Source organism: Prionailurus bengalensis, chromosome A1 (genome assembly GCF_016509475.1).
Source record: "Prionailurus bengalensis isolate Pbe53 chromosome A1, Fcat_Pben_1.1_paternal_pri, whole genome shotgun sequence".
In the NCBI taxonomy this organism is placed as follows: domain Eukaryota; kingdom Metazoa; phylum Chordata; class Mammalia; order Carnivora; family Felidae; genus Prionailurus; species Prionailurus bengalensis.
The window spans coordinates 81,015,912-81,035,520 of record NC_057343.1 but is presented as its reverse complement, the minus strand read 5'-3'; the positions used below and the strand labels follow the sequence as shown (position 1 = coordinate 81,035,520).

The following is a 19,609-nucleotide window of genomic DNA, read 5'->3' as shown; positions in this document are numbered from 1 at the left end:
CCTTCCCTGCACCTTCCTAGGGTCTCCCCACTGAGGGGCTGAGGACAATTCCTATCTCCATATAGGGGGCAGAGACCAGTCTGGACCCCACACAGGGCTCTAGCGCTGGTCTGCTGCTCTCCACAGGACACCTGCACAGCTCCTCAAAGCACAGCTACACATGCTCACCCAATACAAGTTTCTAACCAGTTTCAAGCCCTTTTTTCTTTTTTCCTTAAGTGAGAGAGACAGACAGACAGACAGACGGGAAGGGACAGAGGGAGAGAGAGAATCCCTAGCAGGCTCCACACTCCACTCGGAGCCCAACGCAGGGCTGGATCTCATCACCGCGGGATCATGACCTGAGCCAAAATCAAGAGTCGGAAACACTCAACCGACTGAGCCACACACATCGTGTTCTCCCGGCCCCACCTGGCACCCCAGCTCCAGGTCCTTTCTGATTCTAGAAATCTGTGTGGTCGATATGCCTAAGAGCCTCCCCTGAAGAGCAGAGCCACCGGGTCCCCAGGCAGCCCCTACTGTGCTCCACCAGAGGCTCCTGTGCACACACAGCTAGCCACCTGGCCCCTCGGGCCAACCCTCACCATCAGGACCAGCAGCCACTGCTGACGGAGAAAAGGGGGCTCCCTGTTCAGTTACACCTCAGCCACAAGTCCTTCAGGGAAGCCAGGCCCTGAAGGGAAGAAAACAAAAATTGAAGGAGTGACCGGAAGGAACAGTGAAGGTGTGAACAGGGGCGGGGAGAAGGGCGAGCAGAGACACCAGACAGGGCTCTACAGACATGCCGAGCCCCTTCACCAGCAGGCTAGCGAGGGCACCTCGGGTGTTTTTACCAAGTCAACCAACATCTACTCCGTGCCTAGTAAGTGACAGACACCAAAAACTCAAGCTTAGAAGCAGGCCGAGGAGTCCACAGTCCGAGCAAGGACACGACGTTGAAGGTGCCACAGAGGGAAACGGCAGGGACCGGGTTGGTGGAGGAGACGTGCAGATGGGGGGCAGAGGCCACGGGGGGGCTCCGAGCACAGACAGGATGGGGCACAGGAAGGACCCCCTCCGGGGACACCCTGCTTGAACCTGGCCCCAACACTCATAGCCGAGTGACTGTGGCCGTGTTCCTCAACCTCTCCAGCTCAGGCTCTCAGCTCAAGGGAGTCGTCACAAGGTTTCAATGTAACACGTGAAGCCACTCGCACAGCGCCTAGCACAGCACACACACTTTGTGAGCATAGTACTCACACTACTACTTTGATGAGCGTAGTACTCTGGACATCTCCAGGAACTTGACATGCCTGGGACAGGAAGTCCAAGAGCAGGGGCAAGGACAGAAGTGGACAAGGGTCAAGTCACAAGAAGTCCCACCCATACAGTAAAGCTCCTGGATGAGACCATCTGAGTAAGGGGGGGCGTGTACAGGGGTGGTTTCAGCAGGGCAGTGCCACGGTCAGGCCAGAGACCCCCGGGCCACCCCCCGGGGCAGCAGCACATGAGGATCAAGGAACGGAGAGCAAATCAGGCTGTGTACGAGCCTGCCACGGGTAGAGGGCGGCCAGACGCAAGCTGACAACATGCCCCTGGCTTCCTCCACACTCCTTCCTCTAGACTGGAACGGGCGCCCTCGCAAGACAACCAGTTACCACTGCACACCTGGCTGGGCCTCCCGGGGAGGAGCGGGCCCACCTGGGTCTGGGCTGTGGCACAAGCGACATGGACATACCTGACTGCAGAAGGAGCCAACCATGCAGAGCACAAGCGCGTCGGCTCAGTCAGAAAACCGGGGACCTTACCAGGAGTGCTGGAGGCTACAACGTTACAGGACTAAGCCCCCACCGTCCTGCCACGCCGAGACCTGCTCTTCCGTCCCAGAGGCACGACCATCTTCCTGCTGCCTTCGGTCCTCATGCCCCCCCCCCCCCCCCCCGTGCCAGTGCCCGTCCCTATCGTGTTGCACATCAGCACAAAGAGCCCCCAGCACTGAGAGAGGACGCTCAGTCACCCCCGGCACACCACTTCAATTAACCCTGAGCACAACTGGGGTCGGGGGCTGCTGGTCCCTTCTCCCCCAGTTTGTTTCGTCCAGCTCGGTTAAAGGTGGGAAAGGAGGCTGGGGCCACCACTATCGGTGCAAGACCAGGATTACACCCTGCTCGCCAGATACCACAGTCCTGTTCTCGATCCGCTCAGGGCTCAGAACGTGACACGACGGCATTGCAGGCGTGCTGTTACAAGCCACAGCAGACGGGGTTTTGCAGAGGTCCCTCAGGGTTGACCCTGAGCAAAGTCAAAGGGAGACTGGCTGGGTGGGTGCGATCTAGCCCTTTGCCAGCAGCTTCCTGCCATCGAAGCAGGGATAAGTCAGAGGTGTGTGTGCAGCAAGACCGGACACAGGTGAACTGATGCCACTTTGAAGACAAAGGCCCACGACTAGGACCAGAGAGGCCCCAGGACCAAAGAGCGACACCCAGCCAATGGCACCAGGAAACCGGGCCTTCGGTCCCAACCACTAAGAAGTGAATTCTGCCAACCACCTCAGGAGTTTGGAAACCGACGTTCCCCCTCGAGGTCCCCGCTAAGAGCCCCGTCATCCACCACCCGGTCCGTGAGACCCTGAGCACAGAGCCCTGCCAAGCTCCCCAGACCAGTAGCCTCAATGCTGAACAGAGGTGGTAAACAGCGTTGTCTTCAGCCACTCCATCTGTGGTAACTGGTTTCCCAGCAAGAGAAAACCAACATGCTACGCTGTCTCACAAAGTGCAAGAACCAGAGATCAATTTTACCGAACAGCTATGTACTCACTGAAACCAAAACTTCTGTAAGAGACCTATAGGCTCAAATGATCTCTCCCTTTGGCAGAAACAGGAATGCCTCACTTCATTTGATGGATTTAGTGTAACACAGAAGACTATAATTAACAAATTAGTTTTACTGACCATGAAAAAAACATAACCTATTTTTTAAAAACTTATATAAGCAGCATTTCCTGTTCTGGAAAACATAACCAGAAGGCTACCAGAAGTAACTTCTAGGACCAATTCTCCCCTCAGCTTAGGACGGTCAGCAGTGGGTTCTTACAGCCTAGAACTGGGCCAGCAACAGAACGTCGTGGCACACAACACAGTGTCTGCGATACATTTCCCAAGGATACAGGTAACGAACGGTACTCTACAGATTGGAACCAGTCTTCAGACCCAAGTGAAGTCACCAAGTGAAAGGGAACAGGCCATCTAATGCTGTGCCATGATCCTGCAGGTCCTACTCAACCAAGCAGGGCCTCATTTCAAAAGCACCATGTCTGAACTGGCCTGGCCACATGTCTGGAAAATCTCCAGGCTACCCTTCTTACAGAAGCACCTTAAAAGTTTCTTCAAAGCATGAAAAAGCCCCGAGAAGAAGCTCTGACAAAACCGGACAGCTATGAAAGGACAAAACAGCTAGAATTTTAAAGATTTTTTTCATGTTTGTTAGAAAGACAGTGAGACTGCAGAGGAGGGGCGGAGAGAGGAAGACAGAGGATACGAAGCAGGCTCCACCCTGACAGCAGTGAGCCCAATACAGTGCTCAAACCCATGAACCAGGAGATCATGATCTGAGCTGAAGTCGGACGCCCAACTGAGCCACCCAGGCGTCCTGAAACCACCAGCGTTTTAAAAACAAGTGCCTTTTGGGGCGCCTGGGTGGCGCAGTCGGTTAAGCGTCCGACTTCAGCCAGGTCACGATCTCGCGGTCCGTGAGTTCGAGCCCCGCGTCAGGCTCTGGGCTGATGGCTCAGAGCCTGGAGCCTGTTTCCGATTCTGTGTCTCCCTCTCTCTCTGCCCCTCCCCCGTTCATGCTCTGTCTGTCTCTGTCCCAAAAATAAATAAACGTTGAAAAAAAAAAATTTTTAAAAACAAGTGCCTTTTGAGAGCAACAAGCAAACATTATCAACACGATAAACTGATGTAGAAATATTACAGTATCCCATCCTCTGCCTCTCAGAGGACCACACAGACAGGTCCCAAGACCTAAGGATGCTCTTGAAACCTAGATCTCACAGAGAAGGAAAACAAGTCCCAAAGGCCCGGACATCCTCTATTGTTCTTGAACATTCCCACAAGTTTTCTGGCAGTCTACCTTCATACAAGCCTAATTCATCAGTCCCCGTGTTGAGGTCTGGCCTAAGAGGAGAGGAAGTCCACCCTCAAAGCACAACTGAGCCGTCCTAAATTCATCGGTGCTACACGTGATCACAGTCCTGTACACAGACACCTCTCCAGCAGCTTGCCATGGCTGAGACCAGGCTTCCTGCAGAAGCACCAGCCATCATTCCAAGGAAGCACGTCCGAGTGGCCCACCAGACCAGTGTGACAGGAGCTAGAGAAGATGGGGCCAGCCATCACTTTAAGTGCTTAAAGCTGAACACTGATGAATTCAATTCTAGGACTTCTCCTACACTTCCTCCTTAGTCTTGGGCATTCAACAGTTTCAGTGAGAGCCTACTACATGCCAGCACGGGGGACAGAAGTACAAGACAACCCAGTGCATGGATGCTGCCCTCCACGTTCACACTCCAATGAGAAGAGCAGTGTACACACATACACACACACACACACACACACACACAGCACGCACTGAATACGGCCCTGTCCGCAGCCACGGAGTGGGGTCACCTGATCCAGCATCATGAGGAGACCTCCTGAAGTTGGTCTAAGGCGGCACTTCCTGCAGTGGAAGGAGCTCGTGCACGCACAAGCTCCAAGTTGACATCACGGCCCGTGTCCAATCAGACCCACGCTGATCACTGGCAAAGCGAAGCAGACAGGTCTACTGCAGGATGTTGGGCACAGAGCACCACACTGGACTGCAGCAGACTCCCCGTCCAACGGCCATGGTTTCTGCTCAGGCCAGAGCCTCGTCTTCTCGGACTCTGTTTTCACACCCCTCTGCGGTCCGCGAGAAAATCATCCCTACGCTTTGCATGAAACCAAAGTATGCAACTCCTGCCACGGAAACTATTCTAACTGCGGGTCAAGGGTCATCAACTCTTCCCTGGATTTTCGCCATCTCCTCTTCTGGTTTTCTTGCCTTTGCCCTAGACTCCCTGTGGTCTACGCCCCAAAGAGCAGCCAAGATGATTCCCCAGACTCTGGTCACATTTCCTCACGGGTCCGCCCCGGCAGCCCCAACTCACAGAGGGCAGCCCAACATCCTCGGGTGATCTCCAAGACCCCCTACGTCATCTGGCCCAACAGCACCTTGGTCTCCTGCTCTGCTCTCCCCTCAGGTCCAAGGAGTCTGGATTTCAGCCTAAGACCCAAAGCAGAATCAGAGTCAGGAAAACGGAAGTCAGATTTGCATTTGAGGGAAACCAGCCTGGAGAAGGACAAGAGAGGAGTTGGATCGCCACAGGGCCGCCGCAGTAATCTAGGCAGGGGGTATCAGTGGCCAGAGCAGGAGCGAGAGAAGAGCACCATAGCGTCCGAGGAGAGTGAGCTGGGGAGATGTCAGGAGCAGAGGGCTGCGGAGACGTCAGGAGCAGGCTGCAGAGGCTCGAAGGCCACCCTGGACCTGCCCACCACCCGGGCACACCTGAGGGATGCTCGGACCACTCCCTTGTGGCAGTCTCCCAGGGACATACGCGTGTCCCACACACATCTGTGGGTCTCCGTCTGCTCAAAGATGGGAAACGAGGCCACAGGGACCTCCTTGGGTCCCCTCCCACTCCCACGTGTCACAAGCACAAAGACCCAGCTGTGCTACTGAAGATCCTCTGCCTTCTGCCTCCACCCAGGCTGCAGGGAGTTGGCTCAACAGACTACGGCCAACGAAGCCAAGTGCCACCACCCAGCCTAGGGAGGCGAGCAGATGGCCAGGGGCAGCAGGGAGGGAGGGAAGCAGAACTGCGCTCTCACAGTAGCAAAAAGCCACAGGATGCGCACACCCATGGTAAGTGGCGCCAGTATCTGCTGAGCAGCCAGTTAAGACACGGTCCTACAAGTCTCACGTGAGCCTGGTCGACCAGCCACACTCAAACTAGTTTCAACAGTTGTCCACAGAGGCCCAGCAGGGACCAGGTCCCCAAACTGGTGGCTTGCTGAAGAGACAGAACACGGCAGTGAAAACTGTGATCCAAGCTGTGCAGTAACCTCCTGAGTGTGCGACCCAGTCCCCACCCGTGGCCTAGTCCTCTTCCTGGGAGCAGAGACCCGTCCTCGCTCCTCACCCCATGTTCTCCTGCACCACCCATCCACAGGAGCCTTCAAAACACAAAACCTGGGTCCACAGTAAGTCCTGCCATTACCAAGGTCAGGCAGGGGGATGAAGGCACCTGGGAAGCTAGGACAGCTCTCAGCGCACCCGAGAGGGTGCTGCTCCAACTGCGTAGCAGAAGCGGCACCCCATGGCAGGTCTCTCACAGCGAGGTGGACACGGGCCAAGGTCCAAAACTGGGTCTCACTGTTCCACCTCCCATCACCAGGACCAGGGACGTGGCTCACCCGGCTAGGCCAGGCGGCCTGGGCGTGTACCCGAGACTTTATCTCGCCTGAGACTAACAGGACTGGTGACAGAAATTTACGACATGAACCACCCTCACTCCTCCCCTCCCTATACTCGGCCCAGTTCACTGTCCCTGCCTCTCTGCAGGGGCTGCACAAGGACGGTCCCCACGCAGGAGTCTCGTGGCGAGCCAGGACGCTACAGAGTCCTCTGACACAAGCTCTGGACTGCAGGCAGATGCCCATCTCCCAGGGCCTCAGGCTCCTGGCCATGCTGCGGGGTCACGAAGGGTGCGACCTGTCACAGCTGGTTAAAGATCGAGGGGGTTTGGGGGCGCCCGGGGGGCTCAGTCGGTTAAATGTCGGACTTGATTTCGGCTCAGATCATGATCTTACAGTTCTTGAGTTCAAGCCCCACATTGGGCTCTGTGCCGACAGCTGGGAACCTGGAGCCTGCTTCAGATTTCTGTATCTCTCTCTCTCTCTCTACCCCTCCCCCTGCTTGTGCTCTGTCCCCCTCTTAAAAATAAACACACACACAAAAGAAAGATCTAGCGGGTTAGTACATGTTTTACCACAGGGTCTGGAGCTGCTTGCTCCTGTCTGCTGCAGGCCTCCCAGAGCCACCGCCAGGGTGGACCAGCCATCCAACCCTATGGTCCAGCACTAACAGAATGCGGCCCTCCCGATTCAAAATTCCTCAGAATTTCAGCCGGTGCCGGCAGAGCATTAAGCCGAGTCCAGAGCCCTAGGAGACCTCAGGGTGCCCAGCCCCGCCACCAGCTCAATTCGGAGGACTAACCTGTGGCCCCTGCCATGAGTCAGTTGGACAGTGTCACGTCCGCATCATCCCACAGCTTAACTTGCACTCCAGGCCTCAGCATGCTCACAGGAGCTCTGTGGAACCGCCAGCGTGGAGTACAAATCCTGCCCGTTCACCTGTCGGGCCGGGCCCCAAGACCCGCCCGCCACCCCAGGTCTATCGCCCCCTCTGCGGGATAGTCACAAGTACACAGTACATACAAAATGCACGGGCACGTTACTTGTATTCAACAAATGTCAGTCCCCTTCATTTCAAAGATGACAGCCTCTTAATGTAGACTGACACCGTCCAACACAGACCAGCCCCCACATGGGCTGCTGAGACCCTGAAATGTGACCGAACCAGAACGGGAGGAGCTTGTGCCAAATACAAACCAAACTATAAAGACCTGATGTGCAAAAAACATTATCTCAACAAGCAGATGTTGAGACATTAGGAATACTCTAGGTTAAAAAGCTTATTAAACCGAGCTTCACGTTTTTTACTTCATGTAGTTACTGCAGTTTTGAACTACAAAGGAGGTTCACACTGCATGTGCAGGACTGCACCATCTATGCGACAGCCACCCCACAGATCTCAAGTTGGGGGAAGGCCTAACCGGTTTTCTACACTGGAAAATCAACCTGGGTGCATAGGGACTAATTGTTCACCCTACAAGACACCTTGGCAAGACACAAATACTGAAGACAGAGGGTCAACTTTGACACCTTTTGCCAGGAAAAGGTAAAGATAGCTATAACATCTGAGGAGAATTTTTCTTTGCTTTTAGTACCCACCAGATGTTCACAGGATAATCATCTCCCAAATTTAACTCAACTTCCTCAAAGGCAAGTTCTGACAAAGGCACGATGAATGAACTTCAAGAGTTTCTTCAATAAAACCAGTCAAGTACTAGGTCATGACACCAGCCATTTCCAGCTCACTACCGTGCCAACCGTGACGAGGACGAAGGAAAACACCCTGCTGTGTGACCTCAACTACACCTTCGTACACAGTTGTAGTGAGGCTCAACCACCCAGCTGCCCAGATCTAAGACAAAGGTAACCCTTGGGGGGCATCCCTCCCTAGGGAAAGGACTAGAAATACACTTTGGACTTTGCTCTAATTCTGAAGCCTTTGTCAACAAGTTTTAACTTTCCAAGTAAGCCAATTTTAACTTTAGTAGTATTTTTAAATATTCTTTTGGACAAAATTTCAATCATAATCTTGATTAAAAATCTCAAAGAGCATCAAATACTATACGTGGTAGTATAACAGAAGAACCTATCCTTCAAAAATACAGCCAAGAGTGTTTTTGGAAACACGCAGAGCGATGTTTTCCAAAACCTCCCCGCTAACCTACTAACTCCATCAGTCCAGCCGATGCCAATGCTAGAGAGGCCACCCAAAGGCCTCCTCATTCTCTGGACATCAGAACAAAGGAAAGCCTCCCCCCTCACACAGAGGGCGATGGGCACTGTCAGCAACAGGCCTGTGACGTGCCTGCAGCCAGAGCACCTGCCTGCGCAGTGCAGCCCCTCCCACTGGCACAAAGCAAAGTGGCAGAGGTGAGTGACAAGCTAGGAGGAAACGCTCGGAGGTTCGCGACTTCGGTTGCCTCTTCCAGCAGCCTTCTTTGTCGCCCTGTCCTTCTCATGCAAGCGCAGTGCGGGGAATCTGCAGCGCCCCACATCTGCTTCACCATCTACCCAGAAATAGGCACACCGAGGAGGACACAAAAGAGAAAAGCCAAAACATTTGGCCCAAGGGACTTCCATCCCCCAGAGATCAAGAAAACACCCAACAGGAACAAGTAGTGCCTGCCTGTTGCTGCTGGAAAGGCAAAGGGAGAAAAACGTCTCCGGAGACAACCTGGCAGGTGTTCACGGCATTTAAAAGCCCCTACGCCTTTGCCCTAGCAGCGCCTCATTGGACGATCAGGGAACACATGTGCATGGCCCCAACAGCAGTTGGTGGCCAATGCAGAGCACGGAGAAGTTGCGCTCTGCCTGCTCACTGCCAGACCAGGGCTGTGAGAACTCAAGACCGAGGAGCGAAATAAGTAACACGTCAAAGCCCTTTAGAAAATGTTACCAATAAAGACGTGATTGAGAACTGAAACCAGAGACCAAATGGAGAATGGGGAAAACTATACAAGGCAGCACTTAGCATGAGCAAGATTCTCTCCCTCACCCAGGTGGCATGTACTTAGGACAATTCTGTCCCTGTCACATATACCAGGCAAACTAGGGTTTCTCCACACATTCTCCAAGGTAACTGGACCACAGTACCAGCTCCTCAGTCGGGAAGTTTAAGAGAATTGTCAACTGTAATAACCCATAGTTCTAAATGAGGTCAGCTCTCATCAGATCTTACTTTACTACACTATTAGAAACATGGGGAAAAAAACGTGAATTCTTATCAAACTACACACTATTCCAGGATATGAAAGATTCAAATAAGATGCATGATAGGCAGCAAAGAAAAAGTGAGAAATAGGAAAAGTTCAAAGCCATATATGTGGTTTTCCTACAGGTTTTATCCCCACCCCCCCCCACCCCCGCCAAATTTAAAAAATGTTTTCCAACTTAAAACGTAAATGGTCTCTCAAACTTTAATAAATACAAAATTTACAAACTTCCTTTAAACTTAAAACTCTTTTCATGATCAGAACCACCCACTGGGGGAAATACCTCATTTTCTGCAGCTAATTAAGATGCGGACCAAAACGACGGATACAGTAACCACAGCGCTTCGTTCCTCTGCTCCTGGAAGAAATCCTGGCATAGCTTAAGACGCTAGTAAAACATTCCCAGAATAATCTGTTACAAACACACTTCGGTCTCAACTCTTGGAAAAAGGCACCTTGACAGATACCAGAATAGAAGGTAACCTGGAGTTCAAGCGATTAGTTTCAGGGTCTGTGTTTGTAATTTCCAACAGTTTCTCTCATCATTCAGAAGGTCGTAAAAATGAAACATGTCAAGCCAAGAACACGTTTCAGAAGTGCAAGGTCCTTCCCTTCCCATTCCCTTTCTATGTATCTTTCTTTAAAAACCCTGGGAGAGGCGCGCCTGGGTGGCACAGTCAGTTAAGCGTCCGACTTCAGCCAGGTCACGATCTCGTGGTCGGTGAGTTCGAGCCCCGCGTCGGGCTCTGGGCTGATGGCTCAGAGCCTGGAGCCTGTTTCCGATTCTGTGTCTCCCTCTCTCTCTGCCCCTCCCCCGTTCATGCTCTGTCTGTCTCTGTCCCAAAAATAAATAAACGTTGGAAAAAAAAAATTAAAAACCCTGGGAGGGGTGCCTAGGTGGCTCAGTCAGTTGAGCGTCCGACTTTGGCTCAGGTCATGATCTCGAAGTCCATGAGTTTAAGCCCCACGTCGGACTCTGTGCTGACAGCTCAGAGCCTAGAGCCTGTTTCAGATTCTGTGTCTCCCTCTCTCTGACCCTCCCCTGTTCATGCTCTGTCTCTGTCTCAGAAATAAAAAGATTAAAAAAAATTAAAAATTAAAAACAAAACAAAACCCTGGGAAACTGCTGCATGTGCTCCACATGCAAGGCCACCTTTACACCAGGTAGGCCAGTACCTTCACACCACAGATCAGAACAAGTCTGGAAGCCCAAGTAGGATTCACACCATACAGAACTCATTTTTCAGGGTAACTTCCTACAACAAAACAAAAACCAGAGTGACTCAACAATGTGAGAGTTTTGATGTGTTTTGTTATTTTCATTATCCTAGGCAATTAGGAGTTTGAAGTGTGACTTACTACAGAGACTGAAAGTATGCTAACAAAACATGCCTCTCAAATTTATTTACCGAATTTAAAATTTAAAACTCTTTAAAAACTAGCCACAAGTTTCCTTATAAACAAAAAAATCAATTATTTGCTATCAACTGCAGATTTATTGAAGGCCTACTATAACGCCAAGAACTGTTCTAGATGCTTGGGATAAGTTAGTGACCTCTCCTACAGCATCATTAAACTCTTCGTTATAAAGATAGACAGGATATGAAATTTCAACAGCAGCCTCTGGAGAGCGAAGGGTAAAGGGTTTTTAAGACTCCACTTTAATACTTTCTTACAGAGTCCTACACTGAACACTGAAGTTGTGAGGTTGTAAATTTAATGTGCAAACTGAATTTCAAATTTACTATCACAACCAAAACTCAGTTTGATGAAAATAGTCTCACAACAAAGGTCAAGGAAAAGCAAACGTTGCTACCAGGAACACATATTCTCACAGCCCAATAGGGGAGTCCAGGACAAGATGACAAAGCCTTTCTGAAATGTTGCCCCCTCCTAAATAGCCCTAGGGTCTCCAGGATCTCTACTAAGCCTTTCAGGTACCTGTAAGGGACTTCCTCACAGACCTCAAATACTACAAAAGAGATACCTTAATGTTCACAATCACGCAGAAGAACAGGATTTTGGTTTCTTGATGCCAGTGTAACTTCAACAAATGAGTTGCCATGAAACTTGCCCTCACCAACTGGACTTCTAGATTTCTCCCAAGAAACCCACACTAAGACTGTCCTAGGAGGGGAAAACTTTATGGAATCCTCTTACACAACAGGTTCCACCGGAGATGCCTTCATATACTCTTCTCCGCCAGCCTGCTCAAACTCAGCTCAGCTCTGATAAGGAAACAGGTGGTAAAGCAGCAGCAGGAAACGATGGAAGCACAGATGTGACCACAACCACTTCGAGCTGGAGTTCCCAAATGAAACAATGTCTAGGTTTCCGGACCAAAAGCACTACCCCAAGGTTAGGAAAAATCATACGGTAAAATGAGCTGTAAAGGAGGTTTCCAGAGAACTGCCGCTGAAAGACCGTATTTAGAACAGTGACAAAACCTTACACAGCAGACACACCCCGCCGGGTACACTCCCCAAGACGTAGGTTTACCTCCAACCTAAACACCGCCTACCTTCTGGCGGTAGGAAAAAAAAAGCAGATAAAGGAGTGAGGCTGGGAGGGCTTGGGGTCCTTTCATTTGTGCCCAGTTTTGCCCGCTTACCTGCTAGAAATTCTGAGGGGCTGACCCAGCCCTGAATGCGGGTCCCCCGGGGAACCCCTAAAAGCACAGGCTAAGGCAGGGAACAAGGAATCGACCGCACCCCTTAGGAACAGTTCTCGCAAAAGTGTGACACCTACCCACGAGCTCCTGAGGCTCTTCTTCAGAGCGACGACAGCCCAGTTCGGGGCTGCACGCAGCGGCCCCTCCCCGCCCCGCGACCGCGCTCACTCCCTTCCCCCGGGCCTCCGGGCGCCGCCAGCCCGGCCCGCCCCCCTCCTGGCGCCCCGCGCCCGCTCACCTCCAGCCGCAGGGAGGCCCCGCAGCCTCGCAGGAACTCGCGGATATTGCTCAGGCACTCGCTCTCGCTCCGGGGCTCCGGGTAAACCTGCAACACAGAGCACAGGCGCTGAGCGGCGGCGCGGAGGCCGCGGACGCGACCCAGGGCGGCGCCGGCAAGCGGCCCCGGGCGAGAGGACGCGGACGGGCGGCCCCGGCGGCCCGGAGGAACCCCGGCCGCCCCTGACGCCCGCCCGCTGGGCCGCCGCCGCTGCTCACCGTCTTTCCTTCCTCTGGGCTGCACCAATCTCAGGCCCCAGCCCTCTCCAGGAAGTGGGCCGCCACCGGAAGTGACGTATTCAGACCGCGCCCCGGCCGGCCAGCGCACCGCCTTTTCCGGCCTCGCCCTCGCGCCGGCAGACGCGGTGCACCTGGCCCCACGCGCGGCCGCCTCTCCCCTGCACCTGGCCCCACCCACGTCCTCCTCCTCCTCCTCCTCCTCCTCCTCCTCCTCCCCACAGCACTTTGTCCTTGTCCTCGGACGCGGCGCACCTGGCCCCACCCGCGGCCTCAGTCTCGGGCTCCACCTCCTCCTCCTCCATCCTCCCCCGCGCCAAGCACCAGGTCCTTGTCCTCCGACACGCGGCGCACCTGCGCACCTGGTCCCACGCGCGGCCTCCTCCACCCAGCGCGTGGTTCTCATCCTCCGACACGGCCCACCTGACCCAGCCCACGCGCAGACTCCTCCCGGCACTTGGCCCTCATCCTCGCCTGGCCCCAGCGGACACAGCCCGCCCTGCCCAGAGGGTCCCGGAGAGCAGGGCCTCAGCGGTGAGCAACCCTGAAGGGGCTGGAGGGAACCCTATCTTCAGTTTTTCCCAGCCACCGGCTTGGGAGAGTGGAACCGGTATTCTATTACGAGGATTTAGAATAATTGGCAACATAAATTATGCATGTTGGGATTGAAGTGCAATGTTTTCCTTCCCGAATACACACCACGTGCTTCATTAATGATTAACCAGAATAGCCAGTTACACATCAGTGAGCAAGTCAGCTAGGAAGCAGTTGTCTGCGGCCTCCACCACGGGCGGAGAGCGTCGAGGAGGGCCCAGTGCAGGCTGCCAAGAGAGAACTTTGAGGGCCACCTGCCACACGTGTGAGGAGTTACTGACAGCCTCCCGGACCAGAAAGGTCAAGAAAACCGAGAGCAATCAAGAGAGAAGCCGGAGACATGAGAAGGGCCCTTTGTCGTTCTGACACATAAGAAGACTAAGTTTTGAGAGCTACACTACAGCATCATCCAGAACTCTAGCATCTGAGGACATTCAGGGCACTTTTGTCCTTGTATGGGGATATCACAGCATTCCATCAGGCCTTACAGGAATACTTTGGTTTCATTTCAAGCTTGGGTCTTTTAAAGTTATGAATCAAAACGAAAAACAAGGGTGTTAAGTACAAAGAGGGCAAAAATCAGACCCTTTTTTTCCTACAATTTAAAATCCTTAGAAGAAATTGCCAACATATTTCCTCCAAATTGAACGGATTTTTTTTTTTTTTTTCTGTGAACAGATAAACCAAAGCTGCTTCCTGGTCCATTTGCTCCTCTCCATAAAAGAATTTTGAAAAAGTATGCACCAAATACGCATGCTTAATAATTTTAAGTAGTTGCAAAGCTTTAATTTCTGATGTCTTGAGGACGTTTTGAAACTGTTAAATATGCTTTAAAATTATGTCCAGTAGCTCAAAAAAACAGTAGAAATAGCCATTCTCCATCTTAAAAAATTATGAACAAATTCCTTGTTTAAAAGTCAGACATTTTACATTCTGTTCTCCTTCAGCGTCTTTCCATTCCACTTCCTGCAACAAAACAGTATGCTAAAGTAAGACATTTTTATACTAAACCATTTTTACTGATCACTGTTTTTGTTTGGTTGGGTTTTTTTGTTTTGGCAAGAGACCCATACAAATACAGTCCACGTCCTCATTCATTCACGGATTCTGTGCAAATTCACCTACTCGATAAAATTTGTTTGTAACCCCAAAATCAATACTGGTGGCACTTTCCCAGTCATTCACAGACATGACACACATTCCCAGCTAAACTTGAACAAGACTGTGCTCTGCCCTCTTGCTTCAGCTCCTAAGGTAAGCAGATGTCCTTTTCACTGTCTACTGGCATCACGTTTTTCACATTTTTGTGGTTCTTCTTGGTGACTTTGCTATTTTAAATGGCCCCCAAGCGTAGCGCTAAAGCATTGTCTAATGTTCCTAAGCGCAAGAAGGCTGTGATGTGCCTTACAGAGAAAATACGTGTGTTAGATAAGCTTCGTTCAGGCCTGAGTTACAGTGCTGTTGGCCGTGAGTTCAACGTTAATGAATCAACAATACGGTACATCCAGAAAAAGGAAGATGATATTCGCCGATCTGTACGTGAGGCTGCTCCAGAAAGTGCTAAAGTAACATCTATAGTGCGTGATGCGGCTATGGAAAAGATGGAAAAGCAGCTAAATTTGTGGATTCAGGAGATGACAACCAATAAAAAGAGCATGGTAGACAGTGTTGTTGTGAGGCTGAAAGCCAAGGAAATTTACAGTCATGTTACCCAGGGTCAGGAAAAGGTTAAACCCTTCTCAGCTAGTGCAGGCTGGCTTGCACGTTTCAAAAGGCGATACCACATGAAAAACGTTAAACTTGGACGGAAGGCAGGTCCTGCAGACGAGGAAGCTGCAGAAGAATTTAAAAAGTATCTGCTAAGCATTATACATGAAAAGGGTTATATGGAAGAGCAGGTTTTCAACGCTGATGAGACAGGCTTGTTTTACAAGAATGTTGGCAGAAGAACCTATATAATGCAAATGGCCTCCAAGGCTCCTGGCTTTAAATCATTCAAAGACCGTGCAACCTTGCTATTATGTGCCAATGCCAAGGGTGACTTTAAGTGCAAACCCCTCATGGTACACAGAGCACAAAACCCTCGAGCACTTCGAGGGAAAAATCTGAACCGTATGCCAGTCCATTGGAGGTGGAACAAAAAGGCATGGATGGCGTCTGAAATATTCTGGGATTGGTTTCACAACTGCTTCATCCCAGAAGCTGAACGCTACCTCCATAGCAAAAACCTTGCCTTCAGGATTTTACTAATTTTGGATAGTGCCCCAGTTCATTGCCATGAAGAACTTGAAAATGCCCACCCTGACATAGAAGTTCTCTTCATGCCCCCAAACACTGCTTCTCTCATCCAACCCCTCAGTCAGGGGATAATAAAAGCTTTCAAGGCCCACTACACCAGGGAGCTTTATAGCAAGGCTTTTGAGGCTCTTGATGCCAACGAGGAAACCACTATGATGGACTACTGGAATTCCGTCACGATACGCAACGTTATAGATTATATCAGCACAGCGTGGGACAGCATCAGGCAGGCTACTATTAATAACTGTTGGGCAAATGTTTGGCCAGACTGCGTGAAAACTTTTGAAGGCTTTGAAGGTGTTAGAGAAAATATAAAGAACAGTGTGGAAAACATAATGCATATTGCACAGCAAATAAGTGGAGAAGGCTTCAGAGACATGAGGGAGGGAGATGTGGAGGACATTTTGGCAGAAATGGCAGTAGAACCCACCAACAAAGACCTGGATGAGATAGCAAAGCATGGCACTGGCATCAGCGATGATGATGGCAGTGATGAAGGTCAGCCTAAGACTCCAAGAATTGTCCCTCTCACAGCAGCCAAAATAGCAGAATGGAATTCTGCTCTGGAAAAAATTTTCCATGACATGGAAGAGTGTGACCCCGTGCTCGAACGGAGCCTCACATTTAAGCGCCTCACCTCCACTGCATTCGTCCCTTATGCAGAAACACTTAAAGATTTGAGGCGAAAAGCCAAGCAGACAAAGCTGAAGGAATTTTTCAAGCCAGTTTGGGAGGGAGAGTTGCTGACACCATCAACACATTGTGAAAGCCGAACTCCTGAGGTAGAGCTGTCCGATCTCACATGTCACCCTCACTGACTTCTTCCTCTTCTGCCGAGTACGTCACCTACTCTGTCTTGGTTTTTGTGGGGCAAGCCAAGGTCTAGAGATTTAACCACACTGCCCACTGCCCCATCACAAAGCCCACAGCTCCACCACAAGTAAGGTTTTAACGTTTTCACAAAATTTCAAGCGTTCAAGTTTCGCATAATGCTGTGTTCAGGGCTGGCTTTCTTACATTACCGTACTATGCAGCATACAGTATGTGTTTGCTGAGTGTGCACCGTGTGCAACTGAACTGAAGAGGTAAACAGTTCATGGTGCTGTAACTGAAATTGTGTTGTACTATGAAGAAACCCTGCATGCAACTAATTATTTGTAAGGAACATGTATTAAATAAGCCGTCTCCAAGGGGAAATACACCTAAAACAAGATTATGTGTTGACTGGTTGACAAAACCTTGCAATGTCTATCTGGAAGGAAATTAACCGGGTATTTGCCCTAGGAAGAGTGGCTCAGTAGTTGCTAATTCAGTGTTCACAGTGACTTCGTAGAACACAACTACCACAAGTAACGAGAATCAACTCTACCTTTAAGGTTAGTAAAGATCTAATTGTTACAATTGTTCTTCTAAATTAAACACAACTATTATGAGCACGCAAACAACGGGAACAATACCTTCAAGTTTCTGAGGAAAATTTATCAAATGTAAAAGTAAAACTTTATTTGGAAATGTATGTCCTAATGAAATGTATAGCATTGTGGTGGTGGTGGTGGTGGTGTTTTAATTAGCTCATTTACCCATGGACAACTATCACTTATTGCTAGAAGGAGGTACAGTCCAGCATTAGTTCTGGTCCTGTCTTGGGCGGGGGTTGTATGCAAACACTGAGAAACCTTGTTCCTAAAAATAAGTAAATAAGAAATGGAAAGGGTTTTGTTATGTAACTGGATTTTTTGATGCCTTCTGAATGACATAGCCAAAGTCTAGACATAATCTATCCTAAATAAAATTTTGAAATCCTCAGTTAACAGCATGATTCGGGTCTCCTGCAATCTCTATGAAAGCTAGCAAGTAGAAACCCCTGAGCTGCACAATTCCAGACGTTAGTGTCATTCACGTCTCAACACCATGGATACCTACTGGTTACACAGCTGGGAGGTTTTCCACCTTGCAGCAGTGTGCCTCAAGGAGACAACAAATGAGTGTACGGTCTGCCTTTCTTATGTGAACTGGGAGAAGTGGGTGTTGGGACAGCTGAACCCACTCATTGCATTCCCAGACCTCAGGCACCTTCTCAGGCAAGTCAGTTACAAGTGAGTGCATGTGCAAGCCAAGGAACTGAACTCCTTTAAGTCTCCACTTGCATGCATGTGGGTGCATGGAGCTGGCTCATTCAAAGAATACTGTACAGACAACACACGTTTGGAAAACAGTAATAACTACTGCCTGACCCTGTAACATACATACTGACCTTGGACATGACACTTGACCCCTCTGGGTCTATGCCCTCATCGTCCCAATTTGAGGCTCAGCCTTTCTCACAGAACTGATGGCAGGATCAAATGGATACCAAGTTAGTTCAACAACACGGACCTGGACTCCATGCCAGAGCACGTGATAAGCACTGTGACTGCAAAGGAGAGAAAGACAAGGCCCTGCCCTCAGGGAGGGAGGGAGGAATCGCACACAACACGGCAAGGGGCCATAGAAGCACAGAGAAAACAAACGGGAGTTCTATGGGGGACACAGGGGAGGCCAGAGGCCTAACCAACAAAAAGGACATCTGAGTTAGAGCTATAAGGGTGAAAAGACAGATGGAACTGCATTTTCAAAGGTGTGACATTTGAGAAGCCCGTGGTGTTTTCGAGGATGATGAGCCCTCAGGGGCAGCTGAGGTCATGGGGCACAGCCTGCAGTGGAAGGGCTACATATGAGATGATGATGTAAAAGACATTTAAGGTCCCCTGCGTATTTCAGTAAAGAAGCTACGTGAACAACAGTAAGTGTCATCAGGTAAATGCAAATTAAAACCTCAGACAACACTACACACCCACCAAAATGGATACTGTGGAAAAGGTCAACAGTATCAAGTGTTGGTGAGGATGGAAAGCAGCTGGAGCCCAACACGTGACTGATGGGAGTGTAAAATCACACACTTGGAAAATTGGCAGCTTCTCAAAAAGTTAAGCATACCTAAGCCCAGCAATTCCTCTCCTAGGTACTTACCTGAGAGAGATGAAAACACATCCACAAAAAGCCACGTATAAGAACATTCACAGGAGCCTTACATAAAATTGCCAATGCCTCACAACCCAAAGGCGAACACTTCTCAGGGCAATCACCAGTGACCGCCTTCCGATGACCAACAATAGCCCAATTCACTCCCCAGAAATCCTGTCCCAAGTTCCCCACAGTAATTAGCTCCAGGCTTTCCAATCAAGAACTCTAATCAGTCAAAGGCACAGAGTCCCAAAACCATTGTGATCTTCCTTTTGAAATACGGCTTTTGTACTCCATATTTGATAAAGGATGTGTCAGATGCTCTGAGAACTGGCAATAAACTAAATCACAGCAATGTCACAGTCACACTTCAGGGACCTCCACAGCTGTCCAGTTTCCCTCTCAACTCTTCTCTACCACCCACTCCACGCTGGGAACAACCAGCTCCACCCTTGGTCCAAGCAAAGTGCCAACTGAGGCAGCTAGCTGCCTTCTCTCCAACTGAAAGTGTTTCGAGAGTCTGAGTTCACAAAACTTCCTAGGAAAGAATAGGCACTTGTAGCAACACATCTAATTTAAGCAGGTTCTACGCACCACAACAATTAGGATCAAGAGTATAGAAAACTGTCACAGCGTATGCTATCTGGGAAATGCTTAACTGCCCAGGATTGTACTTCCCAGAGATTCTGACTGAGTAGGTTTCAAGTATATTCCAGAAGTTGAGGGCAGGGTGGGTGTCTGAAATTCCCCATCTGCCTGATTTTCACCCAAGTCTGGAACACTGGTATGGTATAATTCAGTGTTTCTCAAACAAACATGCATCAGAATCATCTAGAGTGACATTA

The 19,609-nt window shown here is 50.3% G+C and overlaps 1 protein-coding gene across 13 annotated transcripts in view; it reads right to left on the bottom strand.

The window, feature by feature from the left end:
- ARHGEF7 (Rho guanine nucleotide exchange factor 7) overlaps positions 1 to 19,609 on the bottom strand; it is a 134,674-nt gene that overhangs the window by 92,686 nt on the left and 22,379 nt on the right. For 8 of the 13 annotated variants that reach the window (XM_043593601.1, XM_043596671.1, XM_043593173.1 and 5 more), the window contains exon 2: positions 12,595 to 12,681. In XM_043593601.1, coding sequence (XP_043449536.1) covers positions 12,595 to 12,681 — 87 coding nt within the window. Of the gene's footprint in view, positions 1 to 12,594; positions 12,682 to 12,851; positions 12,924 to 19,609 lie in introns of those variants that run through there. The other 5 variants (XM_043600740.1, XM_043598273.1, XM_043599902.1 and 2 more) reach the window with 5 other exon arrangements.